This window comes from Oncorhynchus keta, chromosome 26 (genome assembly GCF_023373465.1).
Source record: "Oncorhynchus keta strain PuntledgeMale-10-30-2019 chromosome 26, Oket_V2, whole genome shotgun sequence".
In the NCBI taxonomy this organism is placed as follows: domain Eukaryota; kingdom Metazoa; phylum Chordata; class Actinopteri; order Salmoniformes; family Salmonidae; genus Oncorhynchus; species Oncorhynchus keta.
In genome coordinates this window covers 27,133,766-27,156,777 of record NC_068446.1, presented here as the reverse complement: position 1 = coordinate 27,156,777, position 23,012 = coordinate 27,133,766, and the positions used below count along the sequence as shown (strand labels likewise).

Genomic DNA, 23,012 nt, shown 5'->3' with positions numbered 1-23,012 from the left:
TCAGCTCTCTGATCACCACTTTGTTTCCTTTTCTGTCTCCCTCTCCTCCAACCACTCTGTACATTACCATTTTGGGTAGGGACTATCACAATCTTCGCTCTTTCTCTCCCACTACTCTCTCCTCTTCTATCCTATCATCTCTCCCTTCTGCTAAATCCTTCTCCCTCCTGTCTCCTGATTCTGCCTCTTCGATCCTACTATCCTCCCTTTCTGCATCTTATGACCTCACTAATCCTGCGACTAGTGACGTCCGGCCGACCGACAACCTGCATCACGTACTCTCACTATTGGTGTCCCCCAGGGTACGGTTCTAGGCCCTCTCCTCTTCTCTCTATGCACCAAGTCACTCGGCTCTGTCATATCCTCACATGGTCTCTCCTGTTATTGCTATGCAGATGATACTCAACTACTTTTCTCCGTCTCTCCTTCTGATACCCAGCTGGAGACACAAATCTCTGTGTGCCTGGCAGATATGTCGGCCCACCACTTCAAGCTCAACCCCAACAAGACAGAGCTGCGCTTCTTCCCGTGGAAGGCCTGCCCACTCCAAGACCTCTTCATTACGGTTGAAAACGTCATGGTGTCACCCTCCCAGAGTGTAAAGAACCTTGGCGTGACCCTGGACAACATCCTGCTGTTCTCTGCAAACATCAAAGCAGTGACTCGCTCCTGCAGGTTCATGCTTGTGACGTCCCTCCCCTCTGTATGGTTGGTTATTTTCAAAGCTTCTGTAAGAACTTCTCCTCAGTGGTAGCACCCCTGACCGACTTGCTTAAGGCTCAGGTGAAGTATATTTGGTCAGACAGATGTCAAGCTGCGTTTGAGAATGTAAAGACACTTGTGCTCTTCCCCAGTGCTTGTTGCACCTTGTTTGAATGATCCGTTCATACTCCATGTAGAGTCTAGTAATGTAGGAGTTGGCGCTGTTCTGTTGCAGGCAGATGTCCAAGGGGTGGACCGTCCAATTAGTTACTTCTCTAAGAAGTTTAACTCGTACAAGCTCAATTATTCTGTGTTAGAGAAGGAACCACTTGCGTTTATTTGAGCTGTCCAACATTTCGAATTGTTTGTTGGTTCAGGTGGCACCTCTCTCATGGTGTACACAGATCATAATCCCCTGATGTTTCTGCGGACCTTGCAGAACCCTAATCAGAGGCTTATGAGGTGGGCGCTGTTTTTGCAGCTGTACAGTTTGGACATTCGCCATATTAAGGGCAAAGAAAATGTCCTTGCTGATGCTTTGTCCCACGCTCTCATGCCATTGGTCTTTGTTATTGTTTTGGTCCTCTCCTGTCTCCCTCTTGCTTTCCCGACTCGGTCTCTCTTTCTCTACCTCTTAAAATGTTCCTTAGGATCAGAGGTTGCTGAGGTGGGTCAGGGAGGGTTGTTTCTGTTTTGTTTTTGTTTCAGGTTTGTGGTGGAACATCATTCTTAAGGGGGGGGGGTTCATCCCTCCCACTCTATCTGCTGGGATCTCCTGTTTGGTAGTCTGTTGTTGCAGGAGGACAGTGGGCAGAGCTGGGAGGATTGTCAGCTGATATGGCACACCTGGGCAGGTTTGGCCTGCAGACTATAAAGGGTGGCCACATCAGCCAAGACTCTCTTCCCTGACTGGCAGGCTGGCTTCCACCACCTTTTGGTTTTCTGGTCTGTTTTCACCATACAACACGGTAAATGGTAAACGTGCTGAATTGGTTGAACTCATTGAAAGTTATTCTGCACTGTTGTCTGATACGCCCTCTCGTACTCATCTCATTGAGCATGATGTGGATGTTGGATATGCTTAGCCAATAAGGCAGCGCTTCTAACGTGTTTCTCCTGACAGGCGCAAGCACTTAGACTCAGAAGTCTTGGTCTGCAGGCTATAAAGGGTGGCCACATCAGCCAACACTCTCTTCCCTGACTGGCAGGCTGGCTTAGTCTATCTTTAGTTTTTTTGGTCTGTTTTCACCAGACAACGCCCTCTCCACTCATCCACACACTGCATACACTACTGATCCTACAGACGTCCACAGCTTATGTTACGTTTTGTATTTTTTATTTAGTTTAATAAATGTATTCCTTTTTACGTTTAAGTCATGCATGGCCTCCCTTTGTTGTTCCTCTAATGACTCAGACATCAATGCAAATGTAATCGAAAATCTAATCGAACACTTCGAGAGCCCATGAGTTCATGTTGCTCAACATTTGTATGGGCTTGAGAAAACAGTATAAAAACAGGAGGATCCCATCAGCTAGGCCTACTATATTCATTTCTCAACTTTCCAAATATTAAGCACATTGCTTTGCTTTACAACAGGAGTAGCCTACCTGGCTGGCATGAAAAGTAACTGTGGGAAAAGCGCCCTCCATTTACTATTAAAGTGCATAGGTAGAAATGTACGTTTTTGACAGGTGCATGATAATGGTCCAATCAAAACTACTTTCACACGTATATTATGTAGTATATGTAAAGACAAGATTAAACTGAGAACAGTCTGATGGGTGACAATATTATCACTTGTGAATGATATATTATCACTTATCATCACTAATGTTATCACTTATTATCACTGATGCCCAGCGAGTGCACTCTAAGGCAAGAATAAGCGCATGCCTTTGTGCTACTTTTTCAAATCATAGTGGTACACATCATATAGCCTAGCCCATAGACCTATATGTTTTGCCAAAGTTTGTATCACAAATAGCCAAATAGCCTACAGAACCTAGTCAAACATATATTCTTATAAGCCCTTTCAAATCAAATCAAATGTTATTGGTCACATACACATGGTTAGCAGATGTTAATGTGAGTGTAGTGAAATGCTTGTGCTTCTAGTTCCGACCATGCAGTAATAACCAACGAGTAATCTAACCTAACAATTCCAAAACTACTACCTTATACACACAAGTGTAATGGAATGAATAAGAATATGTACATATTGTCACGCCCTGACCTTAGTTATCTTTGTTTTCTTTATTATTTTGGTTAGGTCAGGGTGTGACGAGGGTGGTATGTGTGTTTTCGTCTTGTCTAAGTTTTTTTGTACATCTATGGGGTTTTGGTTTGTCTAGGTATACAGTGGGGCAAAAAAGTATTTAGTCAGCCACCAATTGTGCATGTTCTCTCACGTAAAAAGATGAGGGAGGCCTGTAATTTTCATCATAGGTACACTTCAACTATGACAGACAAAATGAGGGGAAAAAATCCAGAAAATCACATTGTAGGATTTTTTATTAATTTATTTGCAAATTATGGTGGAAAATAAGTATTTGGTCACCTACAAACAAGCAAGATTTCTGGCTCTCACAGACCTGTGACTTTGAATTGTAGACCTGCACCAGGCTGGGAAGACTGAATCTGCAATAGGTAAGCAGCTTGGTTTGAAGAAATCAACTGTGGGAGCAATTATTAGGAAATGGAAGACATACAAGACCACTGATAATCTCCCTCGATCTGGGGCTCCACGCAAGATCTCACCCCGTGAGGTCAAAATGATCACAAGAACGGTGAGCAAAAATCCCAGAACCACATGGGGGGACCTAGTGAATGACCTGCAGAAAGCTGGGACCAAAGTAACAAAGCCTACCATCAGTAACACACTATGCCGCCAGGGACTCAAATCCTGCAGTGACAGACGTGTCCCCCTGCTTAAGCCAGTACATGTCCAGGCCCGTCTGAATTTTGCTAGAGAGCATTTGGATGATCCAGAAGAAGATTGGGAGAATGTCATATGGTCAGATGAAACCAAAATATAACTTTTTGGTAAAAACTCAACTCGTCGTGTTTGGAGGACAATGAATGGTGAGTTGCATCCAAAGAACACCATACCTACTGTGAAGCATGGGGTGGAAACATCATGCTTTGGGGCTGTTTTTCTGCAAAGGGACCAGGACGACTGATCCGTGTAAAGGAAAGAATGAATGGGGCCATGTATCGTGAGATTTTGAGTGAAAACCTCCTTCCATCAGCAAGGGCATTGAAGATGAAACGTGGCTGGGTCTTTCAGCATGGCAATGATCCCAAACACACCGCCCGGGCAACGAAGGAGTGGCTTCGTAAGAAGCATTTCAAGGTCCTGGAGTGGCCTAGCCAGTCTCCAGATCTCAACCCCATAGAAAATCTTTGGAGGGAGTTGAAAGTCCGTGTTGCCCAGCAACAGCCCCAAAACATCACTGCTCTAGAGGAGATCTGCATGGAGGAATGGCCCAAAATATCAGCAACAGTGTGTGAAAACCTTGTGAAGACTAACAGAAACGTTTGACCTCTGTCATTGCCAAGAAAGGGTATATAAATAAAGTATTGAGATAAACTTTTGTTATTGACCAAATACTTATTTTCCACCATAATTTGCAAATAAATTCCTTAAAAATCCTACAATGTGATTTTCTGGATTTTTTTCTCATTTTGTCTGTCATAGTTGAAGTGTACCTATGATGAAAATTACAGGCCTCTCTCATCTTTTTAAGTGGGAGAACTTGTACAATTGGTGGCTGACTAAATACTTTTTTGCCCCACTGTATATAGGCCTATGGTGGCCTGAATTGGTTCCAATCAGAGGCAGCTGTTTGTCGTTGTCTCTGATTGGGGATCCAATCATCAACCTATTTAGGTTGCCATTTTCTCATGTTGGTTTTGTGGGTTATTGTCTATGTGTAGTTGTATGTCAGCACTCGTTGTTAGATAGCGTCACATTTGTTTTGTTTCGTGGGTTTCCCTTCATTAAAAGAAGCATGTATGCTTATCACGCTGCGCCTTGGTCTCATCAATATGACGAACGTCACACATATAAATATATGGATGAGCGATGGCCGAACGGCATAGGCAAGTAGATGCAGTAGATATTTTTCCACCAGGGGTGGAAAAACCTTGGATCATTGTTACTCTAACTTCCGCGAAGCATATAAGGCCCTGCCCCGCCCCCCTTTTGGAAAAGCTGACCACGACTCCATTTTGTTGATCCCTGCCTACAGACAGAAACTAAAACAAGAGGCTCCCACGCTGAGGTCTGTCCAACGCTGGTCCGACCAAGCTGACTCCACACTCCAAGACTGCTTCCATCACGTGGACTGGGATATGTTTCGTATTGCGTCAGTTAACAATATTGACGAATACGCTGATTCGGTGTGCGAGTTCATGAGAACGTGCGTTGAAGAGGTCGTTCCCATAGCAACGATTAAAACATTCCCTAACCAGAAACCGTGGATTGATGGCAGCATTCGCGTGAAACTGAAAGCGCGAACCACTGCTTTTAATCAGGGCAAGGTGTCTGGTAACATGACCGAATACAAACAGTGCAGCTATTCCCTCCGCAAGGCTATCAAACAAGCTAAGCGTCAGTACAGAGACAAAGTAGAATCTCAATTCAACGGCTCAGACACAAGAGGCATGTGGCAGGGTCTACAGTCAATCACGGACTACAGGAAGAAATCCAGCCCCGTCACGGGCCAGGATGTCTTGCTCCCAGGCAGACTAAATAACTTTTTTGCCCGCTTCGAGGACAATACAGTGCCACTGACACGGCCTGCAACGGAAACGTGCGGTCTCTCCTTCACTGCAGCCGAGGTGAGTAAGACATTTAAACGTGTTAACCCTCGCAAGGCTGCAGGCCCAGACGGCATCCCCAGCCGCGCCCTCAGAGCATGCGCAGACCAGCTGGCCGGTGTGTTTACGGACATATTCAATCAATCCCTATACCAGTCTGCTGTTCCCACATGCTTCAAGAGGGCCACCATTGTTCCTGTTCCCAAGAAAGCTAAGGTAACTGAGCTAAACGACTACCACCCCGTAGCACTCACTTCCGTCATCATGAAGTGCTTTGAGAGACTAGTCAAGGACCATATCACCTCCACCCTACCTGACACCCTAGACCCACTCCAATTTGCTTACCGCCCAAATAGGTCCACAGACGATGCAATCTCAACCACACTGCACACTGCCCTAACCCATCTGGACAAGAGGAATACCTATGTGAGAATGCTGTTCATCGACTACAGCTCGGCATTCAACACCATAGTACCCTCCAAGCTCGTCATCAAGCTCGAGACCCTGGGTCTCGACCCCGCCCTGTGCAACTGGGTACTGGACTTCCTGACGGGCCGCCCCCAGGTGGTGAGGGTAGGCAACAACATCTCCTCCCCGCTGATCCTCAACACTGGGGCCCCACAAGGGTGCGTTCTGAGCTCTCTCCTGTACTCCCTGTTCACCCACGACTGCGTGGCCACGCACGCCTCCAACTCAATCATCAAGTTTGCGGACGACACAACAGTGGTAGGCTTGATTACCAACAACGACGAGACGGCCTACAAGGAGGAGGTGAGGGCCCTCGGAGTGTGGTGTCAGGAAAATAACCTCACACTCAACGTCAACAAAACTAAGGAGATGATTGTGGACTTCAGGAAACAGCAGAGGGAACACCTCCCTATCCACATCGATGGAACAGTAGTGGAGAGGGTAGCAAGTTTTAAGTTCCTCGGCATACACATCACAGACAAACTGAATTGGTCCACTCACACAGACAGCATCGTGAAGAAAGCGCAGTAGCGCCTCTTCAACCTCAGGAGGCTGAAGAAATTTGGCTTGTCACCAAAAGCACTCACAAACTTCTACAGATGCACAATCGAGAGCATCCTGGCGGGCTGTATCACCGCCTGGTACGGCAACTGCTCCGCCCTCAACCGTAAGGCTCTCCAGAGGGTAGTGAGGTCTGCACAACGCATCACCGGGGGCAAACTACCTGCCCTCCAGGACACCTACACCACCCGATGTTACAGGAAGGCCATAAAGATCATCAAGGACAACAACCACCCGAGCCACTGCCTGTTCACCCCGCTATCATCCAGAAGGCGAGGTCAGTACAGGTGCATCAAAGCTGGGACCGAGAGACTGAAAAACAGCTTCTATCTCAAGGCCATCAGACTGTTAAACAGCCACCACTAACATTGAGTGGCTGCTGCCAACACACTGACACTGACTCAACTCCAGCCACTTTAATAATGGGAATTGATGGGAAATTATGTAAATATATCACTAGCCACTTTAAACAATGCTACCTTATATAATGTTACTTACCCTACATTATTCATCTCATATGCATACGTATATACTGTACTCTATATCATCGACTGAATCCTTATGTAATACATGTATCACTAGCCACTTTAACTATGCCACTTTGTTTACATACCCATCTCATATGTATATACTGTACTCGACACCATCTACTGTATCTTGCCTATGCTGCTCTGTACCATCACTCATTCATATATCCTTATGTACATATTCTTTATCCCCTTACACTGTGTATAAGACAGTAGTTTTGGAATTGTTAGTTAGATTACTTGTTGGTTATTACTGCATTGTCGGAACTAGAAGCACAAGCATTTCGCTACACTCGCATTAACATCTGCTAACCATGTGTATGTGACAAATAAAATGTGATTTGATTTGTTATAGAGTACAGCATATACATATGAGATGGGTATGTAAACATTATATAAAGTGGCATTGTTTAAAGTGACTAGTGATACATTTATTACATCCAATTTTGAATTATTAAGTGGCTAGAGATTTGAGTCAGTATGTTGGCAGCAGCCACTCAATGTTAGTGATGGCTGTTTAACAGTCTGATGGCCTTGAGATACAGTAGAAGCTGTTTTTCAGTCTCTCGGTCCCAGCTTTGACGCACCTATACTGAGCTAGTTTTGATGTCTTCACTATTATTCTACAATGTAGAAAACAGTAAAAAAAATAAAGAAAAACCCTTGACTGTGTAGCTGACTTCACTTTATTGAAGAAAAATGTACTTATGACTGAGAAGTGGTTGTCCCACCTAGCTATCTTAAGTTGAACGCACTTCACTTCACTGTAAGTCGCTCTGGATCAGAGAGTCTGTTAAATGACAAACATTTCAATGTAAATTTATCAGCCAAAAAGTAGATAATGTAAAACGTGGTCTAAGCTACAACATATGCGAACATTATTAGATAATTACACATTAGACAATTGACGTTAAAAGGTTAATAAAAAATAAAAAATAACCAAATTTGTATTAAATAACTTATTTCCAGCAATTATAAAATAGTTTGACAACCATCTCTGTAAGCTTTAAAATTATATTCATCTCAACCGTTTATCTTTTCCAGTGATGAAGGCAAGGATGGTGGGGTATGCAAAATGTCTTTGACCACCATTATCTCCTGATTGTTTTGGCATTCAGGTATGAAAAGTCACTTTCTGAGCACTTCTACAATGGGCAAATATGTATGGAAGGTTTCGTTCAAATTCGTTTCAAAAGGGGTGCTGTCAAAAAGTGATTGAATTCAAATGGATTTACCATTCAGCAAGACTAGTAGAAGGATGGGAGGGAGGAAAAGAGGGAGATAAATGAGGGCTAGAAAGGACAGAACAGTCTCACCTTGCACTCTCCGTTCACACAGACATCCAGAGAGTCGTCTCGACATGGCGTCCCGTCCACCACAGCCGGAGCACGCTCTGTGTAGAAGTTATATCCCTCCGCCAGGCAGTTCAGAGAGCAGAACTTCACTCCACCTTGACAACAGAGAAGAAGAACATGAAACAAATCAATACAGGCAAACAGTAACAGATCCATCATTCAATTTAGATTTCTGAGGTAAGCCCAAGTGGGACTTGAACCCGCAACCTTACGTCTGTCAGTCCAATATCTAAGCCATTACAAAAAGATCTTGACAGGAGCCCATGTGTTTTGGCAAGGACTTGACAATAGCATAATAAATAAGTCAGAGGTTATTAAGAGCTGTACGGTTCATTAGGTGTCATGTAAATACTCTTGGTAAACAACACAATCTAGCTTTTTAATCTGGCTGAGGGCCTCCTGAGTGGCTCAGTGGTCTAAGGCACAGCATTGCAGTGCTAGAGGCATTACTACAGACCCGGTTTCATTCCCGGGCTGCGCCGGGACGGTGCACAATTGGCCAGGCATCGTCCGGGTTAGGGGAGGGTGGTGCTTTACTTGGCTCATCGCGCTCTAGCGACTTCTTGTGGCAGGCCGAGTGCCTGCAGGCTGACCCCGGTTGCCAACTGGCTGGCGTTTCCTCTGACACATAGGTGCGGCTGGCTGGCGGGTGTTAAGGAGCACGGTTAGGCAGGTCATGTTTCGGGGGACTCATGACTCTACCTTCGCCTCTCCCGAGCCAGTTGGGGAGTTGCAGTGATGAGACAAGAATTAAATTGGAGAGAAAAAGGAGGGTAAATAAAAAAGCTAGCTTGCGTTGACCAGAGAAGCAGCTGTGGAGCTCATCTGCAGCAGCCAGCAGAGAACACACCGAACTCAGCCATTTATATAGTACACACACTGTTCCACATTTCTTTGCTCAAACACGTATGCTGCTCTGCTGCCGTGTCGTGTTAGCAACATTAACGCCAACACAATAACAAATTGCTTTTTTAGCACTTCCAGACCTGATACCTCCTTTCAGGTGAAGCACAATACAATGAATCCAGCCGTTCACCTTCATTACTGAGAAACCCCGCAGGCTGCTCTAATGTGTCTGATGGCCACGCATGGTATTTTAATGAGCTTTTGGGTTTTTATGTTCGATGCAGTTAATTTGTTCTCCCACAGCTGTAAGGACTCGGGTGCCAAAAGCAGAGGGGGAGGTAGAAGGGGTCTAGAGGGAGGAGAGCACAGTTTGGATTGCTAACATCAAGAGAACAAGCAGCTGAATGTGATTAAGTCCCCCCCCACACTCACCCACAACCACACAAAAGCTCACAACAAAAAAACAGAGGGAGCTAACAGAAATAGTGCATCTCTCAGCAGATTCCCTGTGAAAGAGGAATGTGGTTATCATGCAGACTAGCACAAAAACTGACAGGGAGAGAGGAAAGAGAGGGAGAGAGGAGAGAGAGGAAAGAGAGGGAGAGAGGAAAGAGAGAGAGGTGGGGGGGACTGGGGGCGGGGTTATTTGTGCACTGACAGGTGCTCTCATTTCTGCCACTTTACTGACCATGCCAGCGACCACACTGAGCTATCTTACTGGCTGACAAGGCCAATCAATGTCTCAGCACGGAAACACACCAGCACACCTGCTCCCACATACACACACATCCACACAATGCAACACAACAGAACCACACACATGGTCTCACTTTACTCACCATCACCACCCTTTGGTCAGCATTATAACCTGGCCAGGCTCTGGTCATGTGAGAGCAGGAATAAAGTGCTAATCATGCCCTAAACAACTGGCAGTCACAACCAGGACCAGGAAGCAGACTTTCCATCAAGTCTCCCAGGAAGCCTCTCTCAGCCAGGGTGTCATAGCCCACCACAACCCCCCTCACAACCCCCCTCACAACCCCCCTGCAGACTGGGTGAGCAGCCGTGCACTAACATATCAGTTTATGGGCCTTAACAAGTAATCTAATACTGCCACGGCTATGCACTAGCCAAATATACCCATTTCAAGCTAGTTCCACTGTTTGAAAAGCTCACTTTGGGCTCTGTTTGTGCTGGCACTGTAGATACAGGTACACTATTTGCTGCCTGCGAGGCTAGTGGTGGGATGATGGAAAACTCTAACTCCCATGGTGCTGTGCTTTGGCATGCTTGCTTCCAGTCTGAAGGGAAACAGGTTTGGATGCTGGATGGATGGATGGATGGATGGATGGATGGATGGTGGCTGGCTGACTGACTGACTTGGGGGGCCTGCTGGAGGAAGGCTGCCTGCGAAGGTTGTTGGACTGAGTGCAACAATGTGAATGGCTCAGGCCTCTCAAAAAACAAATATGACTGCTAAAACGCTGCACGCTTTATTTAATGAACTGTCCTTGGCTGCCTGAGTCAAGCCCGACGGCTTGCTAGAGGTGTCTGAGTACAGGACAGAGAGAAGGAGAGAGGAAATGAGAAAGAGAGGGGGAAGAAAGCAGGATAGAGACGGAGAAAGAAAGAGGAATGGGGAGTGAAGGAGTGAGTGAGAAAGAAAGAGGAATGGGGAGTGAAGGAGTGAGTGAGTGAGTGAGTGAGTGAGTGAGTGAGTGAGTGAGTGAGTGAGTGAGGGGAGAGAAGGGGGCTGGGATGTGGGATCTGGCCATAACGCAGGGCAAACCATGGCACAGCTAGTATTTTAACAGTTGCAAGGGATTTCCATTGTAAAATCAGCTGACTTGATGAAAGAAGCACTTGTTGCCTGGAGTTGGAGAGGGCCTCTCTGTAAGCCATTATGTTATTGGACTGGTAGATTAAAGGCAGTTATGTCGTCGAAAGTATTTATCTTTTGCGTCCAGCGCAGCGCTCATCAAGCACAGGAATTCCAGCTGGGGATAGACTTTCCAGAACAAGCATATGGGAGCCAGACAGTAAACTTTCTTCAGCTTTCCCCTCTTCTCCTCTCTTCCCTTTCTGGGCCCACTGTCTGGCAGTACTCTGCTGCTCAGCTCTCTCTATCTACTGCTGCTCAGCTCTCTCTATCTACTGCTGCTCAGCTCCCTCTATCTACTGCTGCTCAGCTCCCTCTATCTACTGCTGCTCAGCTCCCTCTATCTACTGCTGCTCAGCTCCCTCTATCTACTGCTGCTCAGCTCCCTCTATCTACTGCTGCTCAGCTCCCTCTATCTATTGCTGCTCAGCTCCCTCTATCTACTGCTGCTCAGCTCCCTCTATCTACTGCTGCTCAGCTCCCTCTATCTACTGCTGCTCAGCTCCCTCTATCTACTGCTGCTCAGCTCCCTCTATCTACTGCTGCTCAGCTCCCTCTATCTACTGCTGCTCAGCTCCCTCTATCTACTGCTGCTCAGCTCCCTCTATCTACTGCTGCTCAGCTCCTCTATCTACTGCTGCTCAGCTCCCTCCATCTACTGCTGCTCAGCTCCCTCCATCTACTGCTGCTCAGCTCCCTCTATCTACTGCTGCTCAGCTCTCTCTATCTACTGCTGCTCAGCTCCCTCTATCTACTGCTGCTCAGCTCCCTCTATCTACTGCTGCTCAGCTCCCTCTATCTACTGCTGCTCAGCTCCCTCTATCTACTGCTGCTCAGCTCCCTCTATCTACTGCTGCTCAGCTCCCTCTATCTACTGCTGCTCAGCTCCCTCCATCTACTGCTGCTCAGCTCCCTCCATCTACTGCTGCTCAGCTCCCTCTATCTACTGCTGCTCAGCTCTCTCTATCTACTGCTGCTCAGCTCCCTCTATCTACTGCTGCTCAGCTCTCTCTATCTACTGCTGCTCAGCTCCCTCCATCTACTGCTGCTCAGCTCCCTCTATCTACTGCTGCTCAGCTCTCTCTATCTACTGCTGCTCAGCTCCCTCTATCTACTGCTGCTCAGCTCTCTCTATCTACTGCTGCTCAGCTCCCTCTATCTACTGCTGCTCAGCTCTCTCTATCTACTGCTGCTCAGCTCCCTCTATCTACTGCTGCTCAGCTCTCTCTATCTACTGCTGCTCAGCTCCCTCCATCTGCTGCTGCTCAGCTCTCTCCATCTACTGCTGCTCAGCTCCCTCTATCTACTGCTGCTCAGCTCTCTCTATCTACTGCTGCTCAGCTCCCTCTATCTACTGCTGCTCAGCTCCCTCTATCTACTGCTGCTCAGCTCTCTCTATCTACTGCTGCTCAGCTCCCTCTATCTACTGCTGCTCAGCTCCCTCTATCTACTGCTGCTCAGCTCCCTCTATCTACTGCTGCTCAGCTCCCTCTATCTACTGCTGCTCAGCTCCCTCTATCTACTGCTGCTCAGCTCCCTCTATCTACTGCTGCTCAGCTCCCTCTATCTACTGCTGCTCAGCTCCCTCTATCTACTGCTGCTCAGCTCCCTCTATCTACTGCTGCTCAGCTCCCTCTATCTACTGCTGCTCAGCTCCCTCTATCTACTGCTGCTCAGCTCCCTCTATCTACTGCTGCTCAGCTCCCTCCATCTACTGCTGCTCAGCTCCCTCCATCTACTGCTGCTCAGCTCCCTCTATCTACTGCTGCTCAGCTCTCTCTATCTACTGCTGCTCAGCTCCCTCTATCTACTGCTGCTCAGCTCCCTCTATCTACTGCTGCTCAGCTCCCTCTATCTACTGCTGCTCAGCTCCCTCTATCTACTGCTGCTCAGCTCCCTCTATCTACTGCTGCTCAGCTCCCTCTATCTACTGCTGCTCAGCTCCCTCCATCTACTGCTGCTCAGCTCCCTCCATCTACTGCTGCTCAGCTCCCTCTATCTACTGCTGCTCAGCTCTCTCTATCTACTGCTGCTCAGCTCCCTCTATCTACTGCTGCTCAGCTCTCTCTATCTACTGCTGCTCAGCTCCCTCTATCTACTGCTGCTCAGCTCTCTCTATCTACTGCTGCTCAGCTCCCTCTATCTACTGCTGCTCAGCTCTCTCCATCTACTGCTGCTCAGCTAGCTCTCTATATCTACTGCTGCTCAGCTCTCTCTATCTACTGCTGCTCAGCTCCCTCTATCTACTGCTGCTCAGCTCTCTCTATCTACTGCTGCTCAGCTCCCTCTATCTACTGCTGCTCAGCTCTCTCTATCTACTGCTGCTCAGCTCCCTCTATCTACTGCTGCTCAGCTCTCTCCATCTACTGCTGCTCAGCTAGCTCTCTCTATCTACTGCTGCTCAGCTCTCTCTATCTACTGCTGCTCAGCTCCCTCTATCTACTGCTGCTCAGCTCTCTCTATCTACTGCTGCTCAGCTCCCTCTATCTACTGCTGCTCAGCTCTCTCCATCTACTGCTGCTCAGCTCCCTCTATCTACTGCTGCTCAGCTCCCTCTATCTACTGCTGCTCAGCTCTCTCTATCTACTGCTGCTCAGCTCTCTCTATCTACTGCTGCTCAGCTCCCTCTATCTACTGCTGCTCAGCTCTCTCCATCTACTGCTGCTCAGCTCCCTCTATCTACTGCTGCTCAGCTCCCTCTATCTACTGCTGCTCAGCTCTCTCTATCTACTGCTGCTCAGCTCTCTCTATCTACTGCTGCTCAGCTCCCTCTATCTACTGCTGCTCAGCCTCCTCCATCTGGTGCTGCTCAGCTCCGTCCATCTACTGATGCTCAGCTCCCTCTATCTACTGCTGCTCAGCTCCCTCTATCTACTGCTGCTCAGCTCCCTCCATCTACTGCTGCTCAGCTCCCTTCATCTACTGCTGCTCAGCTCCCTCTATCTACTGATGCTCAGCTCCCTCTATCTACTGCTGCTCAGCTCCCTCTATCTACTGATGCTCAGCTCCCTCCATCTACTGCTGCTCAGCTCCCTCCATCTACTGCTGCTCAGCTCCCTCTATCTACTGATGCTCAGCTCCCTCTATCTACTGCTGCTCAGTTCCCTCTATCTACTGCTGCTCAGCTCCCTCCATCTGCTGCTACTCTGTTCTCTATCTGGAAGCTCCAGGTGTGTCTGCTCTAATATCAGCTCTCTCCATATCTACAGACGCTTTCAGCCTGCAATGACCACCGAGCAGACACCTCTGTAATGATGTAACACAGCCTGCTGTGGAGTGGGGTACACACACATACTGTACCCACCTCCCCTGTAGGGTTTCCAGGTGTAGAATTTCCCCCGGAAAGTAACGTTGTCGAAGTCGGAGCACTGAATCTCCCGGAAATCCTGAGAGCCTGCAGGGCACTCCTAAAACAGACACACACAGAGTGGCACAGAACAGCTGTATGTCAGTCAAATCTCAGACCTCCACTGTATCCCTCCCTTGTCTCTCTCGCTGCCAGCAGTCATTTACAGTAATACTCACAGTAGCCTCTACACTCCACCACACACACACACACACACACACACACACACACACACACACACACACACACACACACACACACACACACACACACACACACACACACACACACACACACACACAAAGTGAGGGCTTTAGTTCGGGGCTGGGCGGGCTGCGGTTAATTAGGTCAGTCTGAGAGCTGTAGATCTGAGTTGGGCCTGGCCAGGATGAGTATGTGATGGAACTGTAGGCCTTTCAGAGAGAGCTGCTGCTTCGCTCTGCTCCACCACTCACATCAATATTGCACGATCTGAAGCGCTTCCTCTCTCCCAGACAATACTTTCCACCAATGGTTGGCCTGGAACCAGAAAAGCAGAGGCGAAACACATCTGAGTGCAATTTAACAAAAACTCCCCAATGACACTGGCATCTATTCTCCTCCCGCCTGGCTGGCCGGGCTCTACCACCCTGTTTCAATCTCAAACAGTCTGTCTTTTTATTAGTTAGCTATCCAAGCCATTCAAACTCCTCAGTAGAAACACCAGAGAGAAGTCAGTTTGCCACTATCTGTGTTAAAACTTTATTACGGCTGTCATTGTCGCACGTGGGTGATTATAGTGGGGTGTTAAAATGATTGGTGGTAGACTGATGTCTCTCATCCTCAACAAACAGTTGTGCTTGGAAGTTAGGAAGAGCCAGTCAGATACAATCCTATGACTTTACAGTCGTACAGTGGCTGGGAATCCAATGGCAAATCCCTATAGACAGAGTTGAGATCCACATCACCCTCCATTTGCAGCACCACTCACCTGGGGCTGTCACAATGGCGGATGGAGGAGGACACTCCTCCCCCACAGGTACGGCTGCACTCTTCCCAGGGAGTCCAGAGACCCCAGCCGCCGTCCACCCCCTCTGGCCTCGTCCCGTAGACCACACACACTCTCTTATAGCACCACTAAAGTACACACACAGGGGAGGGACAAGCTGTGGAACTATTGAAATGTTTTTTTTTCTTTCAAATTAACATTTGCACACCATACACCCCCATTTCTGCTAGTAATGGAACATCCCAGTGCTTACCCCTTTCTCTATGGTATTGGTTTGACAGATGGTTCCTTCGGCGGCGGGTATGCTGCTGGTGATGCAGCGGTTGCTCTTGCTCATGCACCACAGCTCACTGCAGACTTCCTGCAGGCACAGAGAGAGCTGTTAGAGTGCGTCCATTTCAGCTCATGTAGAGACAACAGGCCCTGAGGAGCCCAGCCAGGAGGGCCCACTGACACGGAGCAGACGGAACCAGGTTGGTTCAACTACCTCTGGTCTCTGTGGTCTTAATGTATTTAAGACTTATGGCGTTGTATTTTATTGTATACAAATGCTCTGACTACATAGTATCAATGATAATGACACTATAAAGTGTTATTTTGTTCCAGATGTCCGCTCACTCAGCTGTCGGGCCAATAAAATAGACTGTCTAATAAAATAAAGGTAGCACAAGACTTCTTCAGAAATTCTTAACACATGGGGACAAAATCCAGTGGGACTGGATAACAAAAAGGGGGAAAAACTCTTGCTGGGAGACAAATAAATATCAGTCCAATTCCAGGGGCTACTCTGTCTGCCATCATTCTGCCCTGGTCAAGGTGGGCAGAGAGCCAAAGATATGCCAGAGGACAATCTGCACATGGTACTAATGGATCAGACAGTTGATTGGAGCATGGAGCTTGCAGCACCAGAGTTGGGAGTTTAATTCCTACACGGGCCACACATACAGTACTGAATGTATCTGCCTGGTAAAAATGACCATACAGCCTTATCAAGCGAGTTCGAGGAGGAGGAAGAAGATGAGGAAGGTGATTAGGTACCCCATATTTACACTGCCGAGACTTCACTCCATATTGGAAGCGGCACTGCTCATCTGCATCGTAGGCCTGGCCGGGGGCCGTAGTGGGGTACAAAAAATCCTGCTTGGGGGGGACGTTGTTGAGGCAGGAACCCATGCCTGAGCTACAGGGATACAAACAGGAGAAGACATTGAAAAAGAGGTCCCAACACAACGAAGATGGACGTCACCTCACCTGGAATGCACCCAGTTAATCTACCCCACAATAAACTCATGATCAACTTTATAACTCCTTATGCTTCCACTTTGTTGTACTGTATGTGCTGTACACTCACTCCAGGAAGTTGGTGATGTAGTCTCGGCTGCAGGCGGACCAGACGAAAGGGTTGGTCTTCATGGTGATGTGTGCAGCCATCAGCTTGGCTGTCTCCTGACTACGGGAGCCACAGCCGTTGCCAACTCCGTCATGGTTCATCCCAAACCTGCAGGGAGAGAGAGGTACTGTGTTGATATATCACCTGGTTAACTGAGTATGTGTGAAATATTGGGGTATTGGTATCGGGCAAAAGGCATGTTCTTTACTCATATATCATCTCTGTTAAACTCGTATTAACACCATGAGCTCTAACTCTGAGGTCTGTGCAGATTTAACAGACAGCAAAGTATCTCTGTGCTTTCACACACACACACACACACACACTTTTTTTATTTTTTATTTATTTTTATTTCACCTTTATTTAACCAGGTAGGCTAGTTGAGAACAAGTTCTCATTTGCAACTGCGACCTGGCCAAGATAAAGCATAGCAGTGTGAACAGACAACACAGAGTTACACATGGAGTAAACAATTAGCAAGTCAATAACACAGTAGAAAAAAATGGGCAGTCTATATACAATGTGTGCAAAAGGCATGAGGAGGTAGGCGAATAATACAATTTTGCAGATTAACACTGGAGTGATAAATGATCAGATGGGCATGTACAGGTAGAGATATTGGTGTGCAAAAGAGCAGAAAAGTAAATAAATAAAAACAGTATAAAAACAGTATGGGAATGAGGTAGGTGAAAAAGGGTGAGCTATTTACCTATAGACTATGTACAACTGCAGCGATCGGTTAGCTGCTCGGATAGCTGATGTTTGAAGTTGGTGAGGGAGATAAAAGTCTCCAACTTCAAAGATTTTTGCAATTCGTTCCAGTCACAGGCAGCAGAGTACTGGAACGAAAGGCGGCCAAATGAGGTGTTGGCTTTAGGGATGATCAGTGAGATACACCTGCTGGAGCGCGTGCTACGGATGGGTGTTGCCATCGTGACCAGTGAACTGAGATAAGGCGGAGCTTTACCTAGCATGGACTTGTAAATGACCTGGAGCCAGTGGGTCTGGCGACGAATATGTAGTGAGGGCCAGCCGACTAGAGCATACAAGTCGCAGTGGTGGGTGGTATAAGGTGCTTTAGTGACAAAACGGATGGCACTGTGATAGACTGCATCCAGTTTGCTGAGTAGAGTGTTGGAAGCCATTTTGTAGATGACATCGCCGAAGTCGAGGATCGGTAGGATAGTCAGTTTTACTAGGGTAAGCTTGGCAGCGTGAGTGAAGGAGGCTTTGTTGCGGAATAGAAAGCAGACTCTGGATTGATTTGATTTTTGATTGGAGATGTTTGATGTGAGTCTGGAAGGAGAGTTTGCAGTCTAGCCAGACACCTAGGTACTTATAGATGTCCACATATTCAAGGTTGGAACCATCCAGGGTGGTGATGCTAGTCGGGCATGCGGGTGCAGGCAGCGATCGGTTGAAAAGCATGCATTTGGTTTTACTCGCGTTTAAGAGCAGTTGGAGGCCACGGAAGGAGTGCTGTATGGCATTGAAGCTCGTTTGGAGGTTTGATAGCACAGTGTCCAATGACGGGCCGAAAGTATATAGAATGGTGTCGTCTGCGTAGAGGTGGATCAGGGAATCGCCCGCAGCAAGAGCAACATCATTGATATATACAGAGAAAAGAGTCGGCCCGAGAATTGAACCCTGTGGCACACACACACACACACACACACACACACACACACACACACACACACACACACACACACACACACACACACACACACACACACACACACACACACACACACACACACACACACACACACACACACAGTTAAAGACTAGGCCCGCCGTCTAGACAGCCCCAGGGTATAAGCACCCCATCCAGTTCAAAGGTACCTGGACTAGCCATTAGGGGGGAGCACCAATGGGTTTGCCACCTGTGAAAATACCTCTGAGGCCTGTGTGCGCACGTAGGTAAATGGCACACTCAATTACTTAGCAGAAATTGTGGATTTTCAAAAATGATACAAAGTAATGGCTTTCGAAAGGAAAACATCAGAATCCTCTTTCATGGCAGGGAATGAAGAGGCTTGGAAATGTCCGGTGGAGCATACACCTAGATAAATATGTATGCATGAGTAAGTGAGGCAGATCGGCTGGTATGCCAGGCCAGCAAGTAAAACAAAATGTCTTGGAGGGAAGGTACAAAAGAAATGCCGACTGCCAGGCACTGTGGTAGGCCCAGAATGAAATACTGTACCGGCCACACTCGTAACTTGTTCCACTTGTTATAAATAGCACATGACTGAAAGAAAATATAAAGTTATTAACACGTTCTCAATTGATGGAAATGACTCATGGAGGTAGTTACGTAACTTCTCCCTCTGGTACGGCTCTAATCTAACAGCAATCTCGCTAGTAGGTTGGGCTTTGGATAAGTTTAGCTCAGGTCAGCCCAGCCCAGGGGTGCTTGGGTAAGGGCAGGGGGCATGGGGGTGTAAGGGAAGAAAGGCAGGACCAGAAGCCAGGTACAGGGGCAGGGTCTCCTGTGTGGGGTCACAGGTAACACCAGTGAAAGAGTGGTCTGTTGAAACAGCGCAGGTCCATAAAGCAGAAACAGAGCCTAACGCCAAAGGGTGTGTGTGTCAAAGGTGTGTTTATGATGACTGTAACGAAGGCTAGAACTGGGGCTCTGATGATTTTCCTGGTCAGGTCCCGTGGTCAGTAAAAGGGTAATATAGGTGATGTGGGCAAGCTCCTTACGTGTGTCCTATTTCATGGGCGATGGTGAAGGCTGTGGCCAGACCAATGTCCTCGTTGATGCTGCAGCTCCTCTCTGGCTCACACATCCCTCCCACTGGTGCTAGACCTGGAACAGAGAGACACACAATACTGTCACTATCATAGCCATACATGTCCATTCACATTCATACATACAGAGATTATGCAAATGTAAAAATACATACAGTTACATGCTAGCACATAACATACACAGGTAACTGACAAAATAAAGGAAACAACATAAAGTGTCTTACACTATATATACAAAAGCATGTGGACCCCACTTCAAATGAGTGGATTTGGCTATTTCAGCCACACCCGTTGTTGGCAGGTGTATAACATCGAGCACACCGCCATGCAATCTCCATAGACAAACATTGACAGTAGAATGGCCTTATTGAAGAGCTCAGTGACTCTCAATGTGGCAACGTCATAGGATGCCACCTTTCCAACAAGTCAGTTCGTCAAATTTCTGCCCTGCTCGAGCTGCCCCAGTCAACTGTAAGTGCTGTTATTGTGAAGTGGCGAAGTGGTAGGCCACACAAGCTCACAGAACGGAACCGCCAAGTGCTGAAGCGAATAATGCTTAACCTCTTGAACCTCTGGGGGCAGTATTTCATTTTTGGATGAAAAACGTTCCCGTTTTAAACAAGATATTTTGTCACGAAAATATGCTCGACTATGCATATAATTGACAGCTTTGGAAAGAAAACACTCTGACGTTTCCAAAACTGCAAAGATATTGTCTGTGAGTGCCACAGAACTAATGCTACAGGCGAAACCAAGATGAAATTTCATACAGGAAGTGAGCCAGATTTTTGAGGCGCTGTGTTCCAATGTCTCCTTATATGGCTGTGAATGCGCAAGGAATGAGCCTACACTTTCTGTTGTTTCCCCAAGGTGTTTGCAGCATTGTGACGTATATGTAGGCATATCATTGGAAAATTGACCATAAGAGACTACATTTACCAGGTGTCCGCTCGGTGTCCTCCGTCGAAACTATTGCGTAATCTCCAGGTGCGTGCATTTTTCCATTTTGAACAGAGGAGAAACCAAACTGCCACGAGTGACATCATCGAATAGATATGTGAAAAACACCTTGAGGATTGATTCTAAACAACGTTTGCCATGTTTCTGTCGATATTATGGAGTTAATTTGGAAAAAAGTTAATGACTGAATTTTCATTTTTTTTTCTTAGCCAAACGTGATGAACAAAACGGAGCGATTTCTCCTACACAAATCATCTTTTTGGAAATACTGAACAATTGCTATCTAACTGAGATTCTCCTCATTGAAAACATCCGAAGTTCTTCAAAGGTAAATGATTTTATTTGAATCCTTTTCTTGTTTTTGTGAAAATGTTGCCTGCTGAATGCTAGGCTTAATGCTATGCTAGCTATCAATACTCTTGCACAAATGCTTGTGTAGCTATGGTTGAAAAGCTTTTTTGGAAAATCTGAGATGACAGTGTTGTTAACAAAAGGCTAAGCTTGTGAGCCAATATATATATTTAATTTCATTTGCGATTTTCATGAATAATTAACGTTGCGTTATGGTAATGAGCTTGAGGCTATAATTACGCTCCCGGATATGGGATTGCTCGTCGCAACAGGTTAAAAATAGTTTGTCCTCGGTTGCAACACTCACTACCGAGTTCCAAACTGCCTCTGGAAACAACGTCAGCATGAGAACTGTTCGTCAGGAGCTTCATGAAATGGATTTCCATGGCCGAGCAGCCACACAAAAGCCTAAGATCACCATGCACAATGCCAAGCGTCGGCTGGAGTGGTGTAAAGCTCGCCGCCATTGGACTCTGGAGCAGTGGAAACGCGATCTCTGGACTGATGAATCACGCTTCACCATCTGGCGGATGCCAGGAGTACACTCCCTACCCGACCTCGAGATCGGTGTGGAAGAACTTGACTGGCCTGCACAGAGTCCTGACCTCAACCCCATTGACCAACTTTGGGATGAATTGGAACACCGACTGCAAGCCGGGCCTAATCGCCCAACATCAGTGCCCGACCTAACTAATTCTCGTGGCTGAATGGAAGCAAGTCCACGCAGTAATGTTCCAACATCTAGTGGAAAGCCCTCCCAGAAGAGTGGAGGCTGGTATAGCAGCAAAGGGGGATCAACTCCATATTAATGCCCAGGATTTTGGAATGAGATGTTCAAAGAGCAGGTGTCCAGATACAATCATGTAGTGTAATAGGTAATGTAGTGTAATAGGGCATTGTGCCACCAGAACAACTTCAATGTGCCTTGGCATTCTACGAGTGTCTGGAACTCTATTGGAGGGATGCGACATCATTCTTGGTGTTTCGTTGATGGTGGAAAACGCTGTCTCAGGCGCCGCTCCAGAATCTCCCATAAGTGTTCAATTGGGTTGAGAACTGGTAACTGACACACACACACACACTTTAAACCCCCTTTGAGAACCCTCTTTCAAAGTCACTGAAATCTCTTCTTGTAGTCATGGTAGTGAAAATAATGGGCAACTGGACATTTTTATACTTGACCCTAAGCATGATGGGATGTTAATTGCTTAATTAACTCAGAAACTACACTTGGGTGGAAGCACCTGCTTTCAATCTAATTTGTATCCCTCAGTTACTCAAGTGTTTCCTTTATTTTGGCAGTTACTTTATATATTTATATAAACTTAACCAAAACCTAAAAACCTAGATTCTGCATCTACATGTCACTCTAAAGGCGTCCGCATGCTTTAGTTTGGCTGGCGGCTAGCAGAACTCGACTAGCAGAACAGAACGAGTGCGCTCGCATACTCCTGTAAAAGATCGCTTGAAAAACGAGAAAAAAAACGCAATAGTATTGTTTGTCTGTTAAAAAAGTCTGAATTAATCTAAGATAACTCAAGAAATCTGTCATTAAATTTGACGTGTTTGCCGAAATGATCTTAGCTGTGCAATTTTACATCTAACTAAGATGTTCAGTGCAGTATTTTTCCATTTAAAAAATATGCATGAAAACGAGTCGTCTCTCGTTGCATGACAACAAAGACTTTATTGACGAATCACTGACGAAGGGGCGTAGACTTCGGCTGAAAACTCTGGCCTCTAGAAAAAAATGTATGTGCCGGCACAACCCCCCCCCAAAAAACGAATCGAAGTCAAAAACGAACAAAAACGTCACTAAATCTCGTTATAATATATGCACGAACTCTACCAAACTGTTTTGGCTGGGAAGCCTTAAGACTGTGCTAGTCAGTCATGCTGGTCAGATGTGGTAGTTAAGATGAGATGTGGTAGTTAAGTACTTAATAGTGAGGGAGTGCAAAGTGAAAATGAGGGCAGTTTTCTGAGTCACATCCCCTCCCCTGGCTGCTCTAGATTATATATAGTCTGACACTGAAGCTCAGTGCTTCCCAACAAGC

The 23,012-nt window shown here is 46.7% G+C and overlaps 1 protein-coding gene across 1 annotated transcript in view; it reads right to left on the bottom strand.

Moving 5' to 3' along the window:
• LOC118359181 (A disintegrin and metalloproteinase with thrombospondin motifs 10-like) overlaps positions 1 to 23,012 on the bottom strand; it is a 61,243-nt gene that overhangs the window by 18,750 nt on the left and 19,481 nt on the right. The window contains exons 9-16 of the mRNA XM_052480471.1: positions 19,597 to 19,702; positions 16,846 to 16,992; positions 16,533 to 16,674; positions 15,748 to 15,855; positions 15,477 to 15,622; positions 14,962 to 15,025; positions 14,465 to 14,567; positions 8,397 to 8,530 (exon numbers count right to left, since the gene is read on the bottom strand). Coding sequence (XP_052336431.1) covers positions 8,397 to 8,530; positions 14,465 to 14,567; positions 14,962 to 15,025; positions 15,477 to 15,622; positions 15,748 to 15,855; positions 16,533 to 16,674; positions 16,846 to 16,992; positions 19,597 to 19,702 — 950 coding nt within the window. The remainder of the gene's footprint in view (positions 1 to 8,396; positions 8,531 to 14,464; positions 14,568 to 14,961; positions 15,026 to 15,476; positions 15,623 to 15,747; positions 15,856 to 16,532; positions 16,675 to 16,845; positions 16,993 to 19,596; positions 19,703 to 23,012) is intronic.